This window comes from Rhinoderma darwinii, chromosome 5 (assembly GCF_050947455.1).
Source record: "Rhinoderma darwinii isolate aRhiDar2 chromosome 5, aRhiDar2.hap1, whole genome shotgun sequence".
Lineage (NCBI taxonomy): Eukaryota > Metazoa > Chordata > Amphibia > Anura > Rhinodermatidae > Rhinoderma > Rhinoderma darwinii.
In genome coordinates this window covers 162474408-162493492 of record NC_134691.1, presented here as the reverse complement: position 1 = coordinate 162493492, position 19085 = coordinate 162474408, and the positions used below count along the sequence as shown (strand labels likewise).

The 19085-nt window shown below is 44.1% G+C and overlaps 1 protein-coding gene across 1 annotated transcript in view; it reads left to right on the top strand.

Annotated features, from left to right (window-relative positions):
* SERPINB5 (serpin family B member 5) overlaps nt 1-1154 on the top strand; it is a 43664-nt gene extending 42510 nt beyond the window's left edge. The window contains exon 6 of the mRNA XM_075828481.1: nt 605-1154. Within this exon, the coding sequence (XP_075684596.1) occupies nt 605-1006 (402 nt within the window). The 3' untranslated portion in view covers nt 1007-1154. The remainder of the gene's footprint in view (nt 1-604) is intronic.
* The last annotated feature ends 17931 nt before the right edge of the window (nt 1155-19085 follow it).

The following is a 19085-nucleotide window of genomic DNA, read 5'->3' as shown; positions in this document are numbered from 1 at the left end:
AGCAACTGTATGACTATACATTTGCATATCTCTGCCATTGCAGGTTAGACATATATGTTGGTAGATTTTCCTTTTTATATGTTGAATGGAATCCACAGACGTAGTGTGAACCTACAGTAGCCTTATGGGGACAGACAGAGTATTTCTGTACCAGTGAGGGCGAAAGCAAACAATATCACACAAAGTATAATATGGGGGGGGGGGGGGCTATAATAAAATGCAGTGATAAAGACAGGTATAGAAGCCAGTAAAACAGTGCTAGGATGGGTGAATCTCCTTTTTGCTTGCTCCTGTACATTTGTCATGTCATTATATATTAAGACACAGCTCATTATTTTTTTTATTGGCCTCGGATATGACACAAAACAACATTGTGATAGAAATATGAGGCTGAATGGCCAAGAAAGAAGTAGGAAAGGCCATTCAATTCATTAAAAAAATGGAGAAGGCCCATACAGCTAGATAAAGTCATTTGAAGGTGGGATAAACATGATTGGCTTACTACATTTCTAAAATGCATAATATATAACTAGATAAAAATATATAATAAACCTAATGAACTTGGCTTATGGTGTGTTATGCTAATTATCTTCTTTACCTTTAGCTGGAAAAGGAACTGACATATGAGAATTATGTCAACTGGACCAACCCAAGCATGATGGCCAACAGCAAAGTAAAGTTGAGTTTGCCCAAGTTCAAGATAGAAAGCAGATATAACTTAAAGGACAATCTGAAGAGCCTGGGCATGAATGATGCATTCAATGAAGAGGTGGCTGATTTTTCTGGAATGTCAGAGAAGAAGGGCCTATTTGTGTCTGAAGCAATTTATGAAGCTGGTATAGATATAGGCGAGGATGGAACTGAAGCAGCGGATGTAATTCGAGAGAGAGTCCTGATGCCCAAAACTGAGTGTAATGTTGACCATCCTTTCCTATTCACTGTAAAACACAACAAAACACAGGGTATGCTTTTCTATGGCAGGTATACAGGCCCACCAGCTTTATGATAGGTAATCTAGTCAGGAATATTCTGTTATAAGATTGTGCCTTTAGTATTTTTTCATTTACTATTCTGCAGTTCATATATTGTGCTCACAGACATTTTGCTCAAGTAATATTGCTGTGGATCTTCAATAAATAACAAACTTTCAAGTACCCTTTGTTCTTCTGCTTCTCGCACTAACAAATGTACAGATTACTAAACATGGCTCAAATCTGGTTAACCAAAGGAAACATAAGCAAGCACATGGATGGTGTATCTGCTACTGTTATGTAGTTTTTATTATTCAACTTGCTACAGAACATGAGAAATATACCATGAAGACAATATAACCAGCCGCGTAACTACAATCCTATGGGCTCCAGGGCAAATTATGCATCTGCCCCCCATCCCTCCGCCTGTTGCTATAAAACAATTTTCTATGTATGATAATATTCTTCCAGTCATAATGTTACCACATAATACCAATATACACTATACAAAGAACAAATATCACCATACTGTTACTGAACATAACCCAGTAACTCAAGGCCAATATTACCAAATATACCACTATACAAGGGACAAACCATACCACCACACTATGACCACATATTACCACCACATAGTGACTGAATAATACTTCCATACTGTTACTGAATAATATCGCTACATCATGAACACATATTACTACTGCATAGCAACTGAACAAGGCCACCATACTGTTACTGAATAATATCGCCACGCCATGACCACATATGACCACCACATAGCGTCTGAATAATACGCTCCAGTCCACCAAAAAGAAAGTCACTCCTCCTACCCTCTTGCAGTCCAGGATCTCCCTCACCTCGAATATATCAGAAGAAGCGCTGGGAGCAACTGTGGAACTAGAAGTCTTGCTGTAGCGGTTCAGGACCACTGGCTTCAGGAGGGACACATGAAAGAAGTTGTGGATTCTGAGGACAGGAGGCAGCCGCAGCTTATAGGAGACAGGGTTTATGTGTTGCAGAATCTCGAAAGGACCAAGGAACCTGGGAGCAAACTTGTAAGAGGGTACCCTCAAGCGAATGTTCCAAGAGGACAGCCAGACTTTAGTCCCCGGAAGATACTGAGGCGGCTCTCTTCTCCTAGTATCTGCTTTTCGCTTCATGCGATCGACTGCCAGTAAAATAGAGGACCGGGTCTGCTGCCAGATTTGCAAAAAATTGCCATAAGCAGAGTCAGCAGCGGGTACTTGAGATGTGGTCGACACTGGGAGAGGGACTCTGAGATATTGACTGTACACAATGTGAAATGGAGTGGAAGTGGTGGATTCACTTGTGTGGTTGTTGTATGAGAACTCGGCCCATGGAAGAAGCTGTACCCAGTTATCGTGCTGTGAAGAGATGAAGTGGCGGAGATAATTCTCCATGATCTAGTTGATCCTCTCAACTTGCCCATTGGACTGGGGGTGATAAGCTGAGCAAAAGTCCAATCTCACATCTAGGAGTTTACAGAGGGCTCTCCAGAACTTTGAAGTAAACTGAACCCCCGGTCGGACACTGTGTATAGGCAAGCCATGCAAGCAAAAGATTTGTAGAATGAAGAGAGTCGCCAGTCGAGCAGCAGAAGGTAGGCCGGTCAGCGGGATAAAATGTGCCATCTTAGAGAACCGGTCCACCACCACCCAGACAGTGTTGTATCCTGCTGAAGGGGGGAAGGTCTGTGACAAAGTCCATCGCAATGTGCTGCCAGGGGGCATTGGGTACAGGCAGAGGTTGAAGCAGGCCGGCCGGTTTGGAGTGAGTAACTTTGTTAGAAGCACACACCGTGCAAGAAGAGACAAAGTCCAGAACATCTTTAGGTAGCGTAGGCCACCAGAAGTGACGAGCAATTAAGTCTCGGGTTTTACGGACACCAGCATGCCCTGCCAGTTTAGAACTGTGTCCCCAGCGGATTCTTCTCCTGTCTGCCCACCAAACAAAAGTCCTCCCGGGAGGGTTGTCTCTAACCTGCAAAGGATTAGCAGTGACAATGCAGGATGGGTCTATGATAGTCTGAAGGGACTCCACCGTGTCTTCCGTCTCAAATGATCTGGACAGGGCATCGGCCCTCACATTCTTGTCCGCGGGACGGTAGTGGAGCACAAACTGGAAACGGGTGAAGAACAGCGACCACCTGGCTTGACGGGGATACAGTCGTTGTGCAGACTGAAGGTAGGTAAGGTTTTTGTGGTTGGTGTAGATCAGGATGGGGTGAGCAGCGCCCTCTAAAAGATGTCTCCACTCCTCCAGAGCCAATTTGATGGCCAGCAGCTCCCGATCTCCAATAGAGTAATTGCGCTCAGCAGAAGAAAAAGGTCTTGAGAAGTAGCCACATACTACTGCCTTTCCTTTGGAGCTCCTCTGGAACAGAAGTGCACCTGCACCAACAGAGGAAGCGTCCACTTCCAGTGAGAACTGCCCAGATACGTCAAGATGATGGAGGATCAAAGCTGAAGTGAAGGCTTTCTTGAGGCTAATAAATCCGGACTCTGCCTCTGGAGTCCACACCTTGGCGTTCACACCCTTCTTGGTAAGAGAAGAGATGGGAGCCGTCAGAGAAGAGAAGTTAGGAATAAACTGCAGGTAGAAATTGGTGAATCCCAGGAACCGCTGTATGGCCCTTAAGATTTGAGGATGTGGCCACTCCAGGACAGCTTTCACTTTCTCAGGATCCATCTTGAGGCCTTGATCCGAGATGATGTAGCCCAGGAAGGTCAGATAACTCTACTCAAAGACGCACTTCTCCAGCTTGGCGTATAAATGATTCTCCCTTAATCGTAGTAGAACCTGACGGACATGCCTCCGATGAATCGTCGGATCTGGGGAGAAAATCAAAATATAATCGAGATAAACAACAACACAGACATAGAGGAGATCTCGGAAGATATCATTAACAAATTCCTGAAACACTGCGGGAGCGTTACACAGTCCGAAGGGCATCTCTAGGTATTCATAGTGCCTGTCCCGCGTGTTAAATGCCATCTTCCATTCGTCACCCACGCGAATCCGGACTAGATTATAAGCCCCACACAGGTCTAGCTTAGAAAATTTTTTGGCTCCTTGTATGCGATCAAACAGCTCAGATATAAGTGGCAACGGGTATTTGTTCTTGACCGTGATCTGGTTGAGACCACGGTAGTCAATGCAGGATCGAAGGTATCCGTCCTTCTTTTTAACCAAGAAGAATACAGCCCCGGCCGCGGAGGAAGACTTTCATATGAAACCCCTCTCCAGATTCTCCTTGATATAGGCCGACATGGATAGAGACTCAGGCAAGGAGAGAGGATATACTCGACCATAGGGGAAAGAGGCATTAGGAACCAGTTCAGTGGGACAGTCATAAGTCCGATGTGGAGGCAGCGTCTCAGCCTCCCTTTTGCTGAAAACATCTGCATACTGAGCAAACTGGGGAGGCAGGTCCGCCAATGACTGAGGCAAAGGAGGCTTGACAGGATGGAACTGCAGCAGACAACGACCATGGCACTTGGAGCCCCATTGGAGAACCTCTCCAGAATTCCTGTCCAGGACTGGGGCATGTAGTCGAAGCCAAGGCAGGCCCAGTAGAACTGGATTGATGGCCTTGGGCAAAACAAGGAAATAAATTAGTTCAAAATGAAGGACTCCAACCTGGAGCTTCAACGGCTTGGTTTTAGAAATGATGGGATCAGGCAGAGGCAGTCCATTAACTGAGGCAACAGCCAAAGACATCTCTAGGGGGACTGTGGGCAGCTGAAGATGATCCACAAGCTCTTTCTGGATGAAGTTTGCAGCAGAACCAGAGTCAAGATTGGCAGAAACTTGATGCGTCTTCTCGCCGGATACTAGGGTCATAGGAATACTCAGCTTGGAATAGAATGCTTTATTAGGTACCGTTCCATCTAGTGTTGTCTCTCCAATCAGTTCTAGGCAATGGGGTCTCTCTGGCCTCTGGGGACACAGGCACACAATATGGCCTCCGAGGCCGCAATACAGACAAAGTCCAGAAGTGCGTCTTCGTTGTTTCTCCTGGGTAGACAATTTGACAAAGTTACTCTGCATAGGATCCTCTGGTGGGACGATTGAGGAGGATTGCTGGAAAGTAGAATCCAGCCTAGGAAGTTCTCTCTCCCGGAGAACCTCTTGGGAACGCTCCCGGATCCTTATGTCAACCCGGGAGGCGAGTAGGATAAGATCGTCCAGGGCAGATGGCAGATCGCGAGCAGCCAGCTCGTCCTTGATCCCTGAAGACAGTCCCTACCAGAATGTGGCCACCAAAGCCTCGTTGTTGCAGGTCATTTCAGCAGCCAGGATACGGAACTGAATGGCATACTCGCCCACGGGGAGGTCTCCCTGATGTAGGGTCAGCAAGGATGCTGCAGCCGAAGAAACTCTCCCAGGTTCCTCAAAGATCGAGCGGAAGGTCTGTAAGAAGCACTGCAAGTCACAGGTCTCTGGTCCCTGATGTTCCCACAGAGGATTAGCCCATGCCAGGGCTTTGCCAGTAAGGAAAGAGATGATGAAGGCGATCCCGACATCATCCGAAGAGAAGGACCTGGCATGTAGTCTGAAGTGGATCTAGCACTGATTCAAAAATCCCCTGCAGGACCTCGGACCTCCGTTATAGCGTGGAGGTAGCGTCAAGAAGCACAGGGGGTTGATACCGGTACAGACAGGAAGTGTAGCAGGAGGAACAGCAGGAATGCGTGCGGTGATGACTGTGGTTGGAGCAAGCAGCCGATGGGCAATGGCGTTCACCGACAGGAGGAGTTTGTCTTGTCGTGACTGGAGATCCTCCATCTCGGCCAGCATGGCTTGTGTCGTCAAAGTCTCAGGTTGACCAGCGGGGTCCATGGCCTGAGCAAACTGTCACGTAGCGGGTTAGTGGACCCACTAGGCCGTACCGCCGTAGCAGGGAGGCAGCTGGCCAAACAACAGGAAACCCCAGTAATACAATTTCCCGCACAAGGGTACCTGTATAGTCCAGAAGGTGGCCGCAGCTCTGGCACTGATGGAGATGGGTGCAGCAGATAACGCCAAACGTGGCGGATGAAACAGGTGCCGCAGGTTGCGCCAGACGTGGCGGATTCCTCCGGACGTGGCGGATCACACAGGACGTGGCGGATTCCTCCGGACGTGGCAGATGACACAGGACGTGGCAGATTCCTCTGGACATGGCAGACGACACAGAACATGGCGGATTCCTCCGGACATGGCAGATGACACAGAACGTGGCACGACTCGATACTAAAGGCACAGCACGGGAAACAGGAGCAGGAAACAAGGCACAACTGGAACGGGAAACACTAAGGGAGCATTTGCAAAACAGACTGGGAAAACTAACAACGCTCAGGCAAGGATCAGAAGGCCTGGGGCCTTCTTATAGACCAGGAAATCGTGGCAGTTGATGATGATGACAATTTCCTTTGTGCGCGCGCTGGCCCTTTAAGGCCGGGCACGAGCGTGTGTGCGCACCCTACGGGACACAGCAGACCGGAGCAGAAGTGAGCGCTGGCGTCTCCTAGGAAGGAGATGGGGACCAGCGCTCACGGTTCCATGGCTGCGGGCGTCGGGAGGTGAGTAAACCCGACGGCCCGCGGCCATGGACTTTACAATATGTATGGGATTGTTTCTACAGCATGTGCATGGATTTATCTATGCTGCATTTAGATGAATGGTGCAGTTGCAGAATTTATTGTAACAAATCTGCTGCGTGTGCATGTAACCTTACAGTGACAGCACATAACCATATTTTTCTGGAATTATACTTACAATCTACACTGACATGCACATCTGACAAAATATATAACAACCTATGCATCTTCATCTTCGTATGTGGATATGTGTTTCTGTGGGTGTGTATACTTTCTAAGCAGTGGCGTAACTACCGCCGCAGCAGCAGTAGCGGCTGCTATGGGGCCCGCGGCATGAGGGGGCCCGTGTCGCCCGCCGGCACGGGCCCCCACCATGGCCGCAGGCTCCGCCAGCAGCCGCTATGGCTGCTACAGCGGGACGCCACTGAACAGTACGGCAGAGCAGGGAGGTATCTCCCCGCTCTGCCATTAAACAAAATACATGTATCCCCTATCCACAGGATAGGGGATACATGTGTGATCGCCTGCAGCGATAGGGAGAACGGGGGACTGAAAGTCCCCTGAAGTTCTCCATCACAAACCTCGGACTTCCGGGGTCTGTGTCGGCAGCCGGTCCCGCTTGTGCGCATGCGTGACCAGCGCTCCTTTCATTTTTAGTGAGCTGCCAACACAGACGCCGGAAGTCAGAGGTTAGTCATGGAGAACTTGGGGGACTTTCGGTCCCCCGTTCTCCCTATCGCTGCAAGCGATCACACATGTATCCCCTATCCTGTGGATAGGGGATACATGTCTTTTATTAGGACACACTGTAGGTCGCATTTTTTTGGGAGGGGGGACGCTGTATGGCGTTCCCTACAGGGGGGACACGCTGTATGGCGTTCCCTACAGAGGGGGGGACGCTGTATGGAGTTCCCTACAGGGGCGGGACGCTGTATGGCGTTCCCTACAGGGGGGGGCGCTGTATGGCGTTCCCTACGGGGGGACGACGCTGTATGGCGTTCCCTACGGGGGGGGACGACGCTGTATGCCGTTCCCTACAGGGGGGGGCTGTATGGCGTTCCCTACAGGGGGGAGCTGTATGGCGTTCCCTACAGGGGGGGGGGCTGTATGGCGTTCCCTACAGGGGGGGACTGTATGGCGTTCCCTACAGACCCCCCCTGTAGATAACGCCAGACAGCCCCCTCTGTAGGGAACGCCATACAGCCCCCCATGTAGATAACGCCATACAGTACCCCCTCTAGATAACGCCATACAGCCCCCCCTGTAGATAGCGCCATACTGCCCCTCTGTAGATAACGCCATACAGCCCCCCTGTAGATAGCGCCATACAGCCCCCCCTGTAGATAGTGCCATACAGTCCCCCCCTGTAGGGAACGCCATACAGTCCCCCCCTGTAGGGAACGCCATACAGCCACCTCTGTAGATAACGCCATACAGCCCCCTCTGTAGATTACACCATACAGTCCCCCCGTAGAGAACGCCATACAGCCCCCACGTAGATAACGCCATACAGCCCCCTCTGTAGATAACGCCATACAGCCCCCTCTGTAGATAACGCCATACAGCCCCCTCTGTAGATAATGCCATACAGCCCCCTCTGTAGATAGCGCCATACAGCCCCCTCTGTAGATAGCGCCATACAGCCCCCTCTGTAGATATCTACAAAGGGGGCTGTATGGCGTTATCTACAGAGGGGCTGTATGGCGTTATCAAAAGGGGGGTTTGTAAAAAAGGCACTATCTACAAGGGGGGGGGGGCCCAGTCAAAAGTTTTCTATGGGGCCCAGTCTTTCCTAGTTACGCCCCTGTTTCTAAGGCTGTGTTCACATTACCGTCATTCTCTTTTTACATTGAGTTTCTGAGTTCTCTTACAAATACTGTACACTGCAGTGCTATTCTTGCCATAAAATATGGAAACACGACAGAAAGTCATATCAACGGGACACAGCAGTATACATTTGGATCCCTTTAAAAAATGGATCCATCATAGCAGTCACGGCCCCATTAAGGAACAACCTACAGAGTGCAAAAGCGCAGGGGACATGACATCCCAATAGAATATGAAAATAACTACCATGGATAGTAAAAAATATACATCTTTATTATTACATAACGATACATGGTATTGCAATAGTAAATACAATAAGAATAAAGCGGATCATATATCAAGAGAAATAGCAGTCAGGTACAGATGATAACATACCATGAGGGAAACAAGAGACAACCAAACTCAGAACATGTCCCAGTACTAACATGCCATGAATACAAGTATGATAGAGTGCCAATAGGGTATAAAATATATATATATATGGCTATATCTGTAAAAGGAATGCTGCCCGTTGCAAAATATGCATAGCAAGTGCCCGCTAAGGATAAACAGCACATATGCAGACCAAAATTACAGATAGATGCCAAAAAGAGTAAATGTGAAAACCAACATACCTGTGGACATGATGAAAGCAAGGGACGTGAAGAGATGGCACAGAGACGCCTCGACGCGCGTTTCGCCTGCGACCGGCTTCGTCAGGAAGTTGATCATCATTAAAAACCGGGGGTTTATATATTGACACTAGTGATAACTAATTCATTGGTGGCACCTGTGGAATGCACGTACAATGCGGCGCTCAGTAGCCATGATACAAACACTGCATCACCAGGAAGCGCCAAGTTGTCCATGTCGTGACGGTGCGTCTCAAATGCTGAAACGCACGTCACCATAGTAACGTAAACAAACAGATCAGGCACTCCGGGATGCAGTGCCCACAGCGCATGCGCCAATGAGCGTCTGTGCAAATAGAGCACAGAGACCATCAAGGAATAGATGGGAATCTGATATACACACACTTAATTGGATACTGCTGCATGATGAATGAATTTACCAGCAAAATAAATAAATACTTGATAATTTTATATTATTAAACATAATAAATAGAGAATATATGAATACTTATACAAGAAATATATATAAAATAGAAAGAGGAAACCCATACATGAAATAATCAAAACAAATAATAAATGAAACAAATAAGTAGAACATATGTAAATACAATATCTAATCAATACATAATAGATCGCTTTGAAATTTCATATAATTCATAAAATACAAATAATAAATATATTAAATAAATAAATAAATAAGCAAAATATGAATATACGCAATAGGTGACACAAAAAATGAGTATGTGTAAATATACCAAAGTGTGAAGAAGTATATTATTAACTGAATAATAAAGAATAAAAGAATCTGACATTTTTTTTTACATAAAGTGTGAGCAAAAAATTATATGTAATGAAATAAAATAAAATAACAAAATGAATAGTGATGGTGAAGTGTAAAGATAAAAGTGAAACGTAAAAGAATACTAAAGTGCTCAAAAATATAAAAACTATGATAACGCATGAAAAGGAGGCGTTAATATGTGCCAAAGCAAACGTGTATAATGCATACATTAATATATAGTTCGCATACAAGAAATACAGATATATAATACAACATAAATAGTTATAAAATATATAGGAAAATATTTGAAAAATAATAATAAATATAAAATAAAATGAAAAATAAAAAATATATAAAAAATAAAAATAAAAATTAATAAATGAAAAATAAAAAATGAAAAATAAAAAATAATAAAAAATAAATAAAAAATAAAAATAAAAAATATAAAAAATATAAACTGAAAAATAAAAAATAAAAAATATCAATAAAAAATAAAAAAATATAAATACAAAAATATATTTTTTTATATAATGACAAATAAAAATAAAATAATAAGAAATAAATAAATAAACAAAAGACAATAACACTGAGCAGCATGTCCAAGAATGATGGTCACTCGCAGTCTTCGCAAAGAAGGATGTATACCTCAAAGGATAAATAATGACATCAATGGAACCAGCAACACTAGAATACAACTGAACTAAAATTAGAATAACGGTATATTAACAATATATAAACAATCCCCAAAACCTAAAATTCGCGCTGCTTATGACAATTTTCAGAAAAGGTTTGAAGCTAGTGGCCTCATTGAGGCCAAAGGGTGTAGTGGTATTTAGCAATGTAATCCACTTAATTTCTTTTTTCAGGAGGGCTTTACGAATATCGCCACCCCTACAGCCCAGGTTGACCCTATCAATGCCCCGAAATCTTATACCACTAGGGTCACAGGAATGATGTTGATGGAAATGTCTGGCAATCGGCTGTAGTTGGTCAACATCTTTAGCATTGCTTGCTGTACGGATCTTACTAACGTGTTCAAGTACACGTGTCTTGAAAGGCCTGCTAGTCATTCCTATATAGATCAAATCACAGGGGCATGTTGCAAAATAAATCACAGCCTCCGTTTTACAGGTTATGTTGAACACAATCTTATATTCCCGATCTTTTTTGGAATAATAAAAAGAGGATGAACGTATAATAAATTTGCAGGCAGCACAGCTGCCACAATTAAACGATCCCCAGGGTGGACCACGACTACCAAATGGACTCATTTGGGTCTTGGAAATATAATGAAGTCAAAAGATCACGCAGATTTTTCGATCTCCTCCAAGTGATAGAGGGATACTTCGACAGGCAAGTGGATAGATCTAGATCCGTGAGGAGCACATTCCAATGCTTCTGCATGATTTTGCAAATTTCAACCCATTGAGAGTTGAAGGTTGTGATAAACCTAACATTAGGATCAAAAGTCTCTTTGGACTTGGGTTTACTCACCAGTAATCCCTCACGTGGTGTTTGTTTAGCTCTGAGATACCCACGTCTTATATCCTTCTGATTATATCCACGATCACGAAAGTGTGCTGACATATCTGAAGCTTGATATTCAAATTTACTCATGTTAGAACAGATACGCCGAGCTCTTAAAAATTGGCCTGTTGGAATAGCCCTCTTGACCTTTTGTTAATGGGAGGAAGTGGCATGGAGAAGTGCATTGGTCGCGGTCTCAATCCTAAAAATTTCTGTAGAGACAATATTATCAACATCCTTCGATATCAAGACATCAAGAAATTCCACACATGACCTACTAAACTTCCAGCCTGATGTTTAAATTGTTTTCATTCAGAGAAGAAAGAAAAGATTCTAGATGTTCAGTGGAGCCTTGCCAGATAAATAGAATATCGTCTATGTATCTAGACCAGAGGAGTACGGCGTCATGTCCAGGGGTATTGAGGACAATCTCTCTCTCCCACAGCCCCAGGAACAAATTAGCATATGAGGGAGCGCATGTTGCCCCCATTGCCGTGCCCTGGAGCTGCAGGAAAAAGCGATCCTTGAAAGTTAAGAAATTATGAGTGAGCGAGAACTCTAACAGAGTTATCACAAGTTCAATGAGATCAGAGTCATAGTTGGTCATACTCAAGAAATATTTGGACGCACGTACCCCCTGGTCGTGACAAATAGACGTATGCAAGGACTCCACGTCACATGTAACTAAAATCATGTCATCATCCAAATGTAAGCCGTCCAGACGGCCCCGTTAAGGAAGCCATGACGGTAATGTTGACAGACCCAATATGATGTGACCTCTCTATTATCTTACCTATTATGTTACTTGGCTGTATAAAAAGTTTAAATTGATAAGTAGTACTCGGGAATAGACTCTTGATGTCATGATATGCTGTTATGGCAGATTGCTAGGTGGGGGTTTGGCTTCTGTGACCCCCCTAGCGCTCTCCACTACCCCTGTGCAGAGAACTACAACATATTCCCAATCACTTGCTGTGTATTTGGTAGGTAAAGACAGTAACTAGTACTGCGGCACCTTCATTCTAATGATTGATGGGGGTCCTACGAGTCTGACCCGCATCAATAGGTAAATTATATCGATATGCCATTACTTATTTACTTAAGTGGGAAAACCTTTAATTCTAATTACATCTTTTATGTTTTATTGCCCTTTGGATCTACCCTGTTTTCTTCATAGAAACAATACAAAGCAAGAAATGAATCATCATTTAAACACCAGTCAGCTTTAAATTTGGTGACATTTATTGAGCAACAACTGAGTCAGACCAAAAGTCTGACCTTCCAAAGTAAAACAATGAGGCTGTATTAATGTATTACATATTACCATCATCACTTTGAGAATTGATTGTGTTTATTCTTAGCTTACAAAGTAATAAGGCAAACCTGTCAGGAACAAGTTGTTTTGATGCCCATTACAAAGGTATTGAAATATATCCACCTCCATAGGCCGCAATACTTGAACCCTAAATAATGGCATGTGTGCAGTTTCAAATCTGCATTAGTGGAATAAACTAATCTTAATATTTAATGCCCGCAGCGTTGCATTTGCAAAACAGGGTATAAAGGTTAAGCTATTATGACTCTTAATGCATATCTTCATGCTTTTTGTGAATAGTGGACTCTGTTATAGAAGAAAAATTTAGAGCTCTCTATCAGAAAAACAGAACTTCGGCTGCTATAAAGATATATTAAGAAATGTATCAGCACAGAATTCTGGACCTAACAATGACATTATGATAAAAGGTGGACATTCACTCAAAGCAAGCATAAATACCGAAAGCTTCATTCAACAACAGGCAAAGTATAAGTGGTCTTGGAGAAAAAAAAACCTCTGTGTTCCTCTTTGTAGAATGGGAAGTGGATTATAAATTGTATTTGATTATAAAAACTTTTTAACACTTTCTAAAATAGGCATTTATTTCTGCAGTTAGGCAATGCCAAAACAGGGGAAAGTCTTTGAACGGTAGGAACATTTCACAATATGCATGTTGCACTGTATCTGCTCTTTATCACTTAAACGCTATGTAATTTTGAAGCCAAACATTTTTTTTTTAAAAACACGAAATCATTGCTTTTTTTGATTTTAAACAACGTTTAAATTGGTATTTATTAAGAAAAACGTTTACATTTTGAGAAACAGCTTCTATGTATCCTGCATACATAGAAGCTTTATCCTTCCGTCAAAGCAGATTCCGTCAGTGTAACTGAACTGACGGAATCGGCTTTGAAAGCAAGATACAGATTCTATGTATACAGGATACATAAAAGCTGTATCTCAAAAAAGAAAAACTTTTTTTTATAAAAAAAAACTATTTAAAAGGTGTAAGGGTATGTTCACACGGCTTATTTTCGGCCGTTTTTCGGGCCGAAAAATCGGAAGGAGAACGCCTCCAAACATCTGCCAAATGATTTCAATGGGAAAACGGCGTTCTGTTCCGACGGGCCGTTTTTTTACGCGGCCGTTTTGAAAAACGGCCACGTAAAAAAAACGGCCGCGAAAAGAAGTGCATGTCACTTCTTCAGCCGTTTTTGGAGCTGTTTTTCCATTGACTCTATAGAAAAACGGCCGTAATAAACGCTGCGAAAATCGCGAGTGGCTTAAAAAACGTCTGAAAATCAGGAGCTGTTTTCCCTTGAAAACAGCTCCATATTTTCTGATGCTTTTGAGTTTGTGTCTGCACATACCCTTAATAAACATTATAAATAAAACATTTTCTTTAAAAAAAATGTTGGCCTCAAAAGTTACATAGCATTTAATGCAGTAGCTCTTGCCTTTGAATTACACGTGTTTGCACAGTCGCGACCTTATATGACTCCAAGTTTTAGATTTTAAACTTGTTTAGGCAGGGCTCCTGTTCATATTGCAACTTCTTAGCTTTTAACCTAAAGTTCTAATTAGTCTTTACATAAAGGGTTTGTCCCATCAGGACCACCTCATTCCATATCTTGTGAGAGATAGTGCAAAGAGTCAGATGTGGTTTATGACTTTTGACTTCCTCCGTAACGGCTGAAGCAGGGTAAATGTAGTATTACATCGTGCCCATTTATGTGAATTCGTGTAGTGTAATACAACATTTCCCCTGCAGAAGTCAGTGAGTAGTAATATAAGGCCATATGCAGCATCAGTGGTCACCATGGGTTCGGCACCCCTAACCCCCTGAAATCAGTTGTTAGTCCCAGGACGGTATCATTTTAAGAAGAAGTCGTGCAGATGAAACAGCCCCTTTAATTCTGACTTAAAGCTTGTCTGACTTTTCAGGTGACATTTCAGAATAAGTTGTCATATATGTAAACATGAGGAATAACACTATTTCTGGCCATTATATGACTTGCATCCTGTATTTATTTATTTTAGCAGTTTTCCCTTCTGTAGGCTTTGTCTCTAATTCTCAGCTTTCTCTGAGCTAGTGGTTGGAGCCTAACTGCTATCATGTCTTCTATACACTGCACACATAGGGAAGAGGAGAATCCTGCTCTACTATATCTATTTAGTCAGATATAGAAGCAGCAGTAGCATAGAAAACATTACACAGCAGTAATGAGCAGTGTAGCTGTGAATCCAGCACTGGGGTGAGATATAACACTTATTAAGAAGCTGCTGCAGCATCTGTATTTCTCTCTTCCTCTGCTCATGCTCACTCCTCCCCCTTCCCCTCTGCATAGACTTCTGGAGTAGCATGTTACAGCTTTTTTCATAGTGTTGTTTGAAGACTGATAGAATGATTTTTGAACCCCATCTTGTCCAGTCATCCAAGATTCATGAAAAAAAAGTTACGCTTTTTATAATTAAATACAACAATTCAGTTTAGAGAGATTTGTAAATAAATATAAGTTTACGTAAATATACATTTGGATCAAATTTCAGCAAAGACTGATATGAGTGCTTGCCTAACCAAAGTATCAATTAAAGGGGTTTTCACATCAAGGACATTTATGGCATATCCACAGAATATGCAAAAAATGTCAGATAGATGCGAGTCCCACATCTGGGACCCACACCTATCTCTATAACGTTTCCCCCTAAAGATAGGGGCCCCTCGAGTGATAGGTACGCCATAAAGATAGGGCCCCCCCCCAGAGATAGGTGTGGGTCCCAGAGGTGGGACTCACATCTATCTGACATTTTATGCCATAAATGTCCCTGATAGGCAAAGCCTTTTAAGGCCTTTTGCACATGGTTATATTATGGCTACGTACAACCTCATATGGTGCCTTACCATAGCACGATCCATTGGATGCTTTATTAAAGCTCTGTATGGAGTACCAAACGTGACTTCTGGCTTCATAGTATGGGGTTTCATGGACGCCTTGGACCTTCATAGAGTATTCTGCACTCTATTGTGTGCATTAGTCACAAAACATTTGTAGATGTAAAAATGTAAATTTTTGCCAGACCTGTCTTCTGGTACTGTGGACAAATAACTCTGGTCTCTCCAGAACATATTGGCCCACATTTATCATTCTTATCCCACTCTTGTCTCTCCAGAGCATGCGTCTTTTTCTAATGCATTTTGCTACAAAATAGTGCCTAATCGGCTGTTCAAGATTTTCATTAACTATGTGCACCACAATTTAGTTCCATTTGCTCCAGGTACATAAGTTTGTAAAAGTGGAGTGAAACATGGGCATAGCTAACTGCTTGGCCAGGATTTAAACACATTAATGAAATTCAAATTCATAGAAAGCCGCAAATGAGAAAAAAATACTGCATCTCTACTCCACACAGACTCTGACATAGAAAAAGTGTCGCAATTTTAGTCTGGTTGAATGCGAAGGGCAGTGATGTCTGTTGTGACAAATTAATCAAAGAAGGCACATGCAGTCATAAATTAGTCGCAACAAATTTCAATAACTGAGCCGAGCATTGACTTTTGATAAATGTGATCCATTGTTCCAGAAGTACTGATGTTTGCCTAGGTGTTCATGGGCAAACGTTAGTGTTTTCTTGACGTTCTTTCTGAAATAGCAAAGGCTTCTTCCTGGTGTACCTACCATGTAGATCTAATTTGTGCAGCATCAGGGCCGGCCTTAGGAGTGTGCGACCTGTGCCATTGCACAGGGCGCATCACTCCATCAGGTGGAAGGGAGCGCTACGCTAGCTCTGGCACTTCTTCTCTCAGTGGCGTCGCTACCACTGTAGCAGCCACAGCGGCTGCTAGTGGCGACAACGGGCACCAGAGTGCCCGTGCCTCCCATCGGGACGGGACCCCCCCGGGAGGGGCCCCCCAATGCCCCCACCATGGCCGCAAATACTTAGGACGCAAATACTATTGAACACTTTAGCAGAGCAGGGAGGTATCTCCCTCCTCTGCTATCTACTAACGCCGCTGTAGCTCCCTGAAGGAGCGGAATCCCCCTGTAGCCAGGGATTCCGCTACTAGGTGGAGCGCTTGATGTCTCTGTCCATATATGGACAGTCCTGACGTGGAATCCCCATCCACAGAGTTGCCGACGCGGTGGCTGGTGATCCGGCTCCAGGAGAACCCCCTGACGTCACTGTCCATAAATGGACAGAGACGTCAAGGGCTTCTCCTGGAGTGGAGTCCCTTGTCACAGCATCAGAAACGCTGTGGACGGGGATTCCGCTTTAGGGGCTGCCCCTGATGTCACTGTCCATATACCTACTACCTACAAGGGGCTGTGTGGCACTACCTACAAGGGGGCTGTGTGGCACTACCTACAAAGGGCTGTGTGGCACTACCTACAGGGGGGCTGTGTGTCACTACTTACAAGGGACTATGTGGCACTATCTACAGGGGGCTGTATGGCACTATCTACAGGGGGCATCTGTGAGTGGTGGGCTGATGGTAATTTTACTGTGAGTGGGGGGCTGATGGTCTTCAAGTGGTTCCACCTCTTCCAATTGAAATTAATAGGAGGCAGAAAATACCTGTGGCGCTCGTTTGGTGCTTCTTTTGCATTAGCTTCAACGGCTTAAAAAAGCCCCAAAAAAAAAGTCAAATACCGCTGTCAATTCAAAATCTGCCTCAAAATTCCTGAAGGGGCACTGATTTTTTCTGCCTTACAAAAAATGTTGTGCGAACATCCCTTAAGAGTGTAGTGCTTGTTTTTAGCCGTTTTCTGTCTTTCTCAAAACATTTTTTGGTAGGGGTGCCTTGAAGAATTTTTTTTTCCAGGGGTGCCTCGAGTCCGAAAAGGTTGGGAAATGCTGTACTAGGCTACAGGATCACGCCGGCCTACGCAAGGATCCCGTCGTCGGCGTTGTGTAGCAGCTCATTTCGTCGTGGGAACGGGGCTTGGGTGAGTACAATTTTTTTGTTTGGGGGGCACTGTCCTCAAGAGGGAGATGGGGGGCTGTATGGCACAATCTACAGGGGGCACTATCTACAAGGGGGGTCTGTGTGTGGCAGCCAGGGGCATTATACAGTGTGGAGGCCACTAAGAGGACATTATACTGTGTAGGGGCACTACAGGGGGCAATATACTGTGTGTGGCACTTAGGGGCATAATACTGTGTGGGCACAATTAGAGGACAAAATACTGTGTCCTTGAAGGGGTTATAATATATGATATTATTAAATATTATACTGTATAGGGGGCACCAAAGGGGCATTATACTGTGTGGGGCACTATATGGGGCATTATACTGTGGGGGGGCATTATACTTTTTTATGGGGCATTTTTTTTATGATGGGCATAATTTAGCATGGGGCGCCACCTATCCTAAGGCTAGCCCTGTGCAGCATCTTTCTAATGGTAGACTCCTGCACTTTGACATCAATAGTGGCCGGATCTACTGCAGCTGTAGATTTAATTGTGTAATTATGGTGTTTCAATATCTTGCATTTTATTCTCTGACTGAACTTGCTGGGGCAACATGGACTGCACAAGTTGGCAGTTGTTTTAAATCTTCTCCATTTGTAGATGATCTTTAAGACAGTGGAATAGTTTGAGTCAAGTTTGGCAATTTTTTTTAAATACTTTTCCAGACCCATATGAATCTATAACCTTCTTTCAGAAATGCATTTGGATCTAGGCATGATTAAACCACACAATGCAGCAACAAAGAGGAAACCAAACTGACTTTTTGAGGTTTAAATATGACAGTTTCCTCGTCCCTAATCCCCAACTATATTTTTGGGCAGCGCAGTTGCATCTTAAAGGTTGGCGTGGTTCGGTTCATGGTAGTTCCAGTGGAGCCATATTGTCGCATCTGTTGGGTCAGGGGACCCTCCTGTCGCTGCTTGAAGCGCATCGTTTTAGATTTCCTCCCAGTCCTATGCTGATGGTTTCTTTGCTCCACAAGATTTGGTGGAAGACCCGAGATTTGCAAAATATAACGGGGATCACTAAATTTACCCCTCTGTGGCATAATGTGCGGCTATGGGAATTGTATAACTTGCAGGGGTTTGGCCTGTGGGATAATCTTGGGGTTAAGTATGTTATGCAACTATATGACGATGGTGTCCTTAAGTCCTTTCAACAATTGCAGGAGGAGTTTACTTTACCCAATACGTTTTTCTATCAGTATTTACAATTGCACCATGCCCTGACTGCACAGTATGGTGACTTGGCTCCGGAGGTAGAGACTTCAGTGGTTATACGTGTGCTTGAGACTGCAGGTAGTGTGAAGGGTGTCATTTCGTTCTTGCCTGGTCAGTTATTGCCGTCGGGGTCGCCATCACCTTTGGATCAGGAGAGAGGGAAGTGGTCGCGGGATGTAGGCCATATCTCTGAAGAGGTTTGGAAAAGTATACGGGCTGTTCTCCCGTTGATTTCGCTTAATGTGGCTCACCGCTGGTCT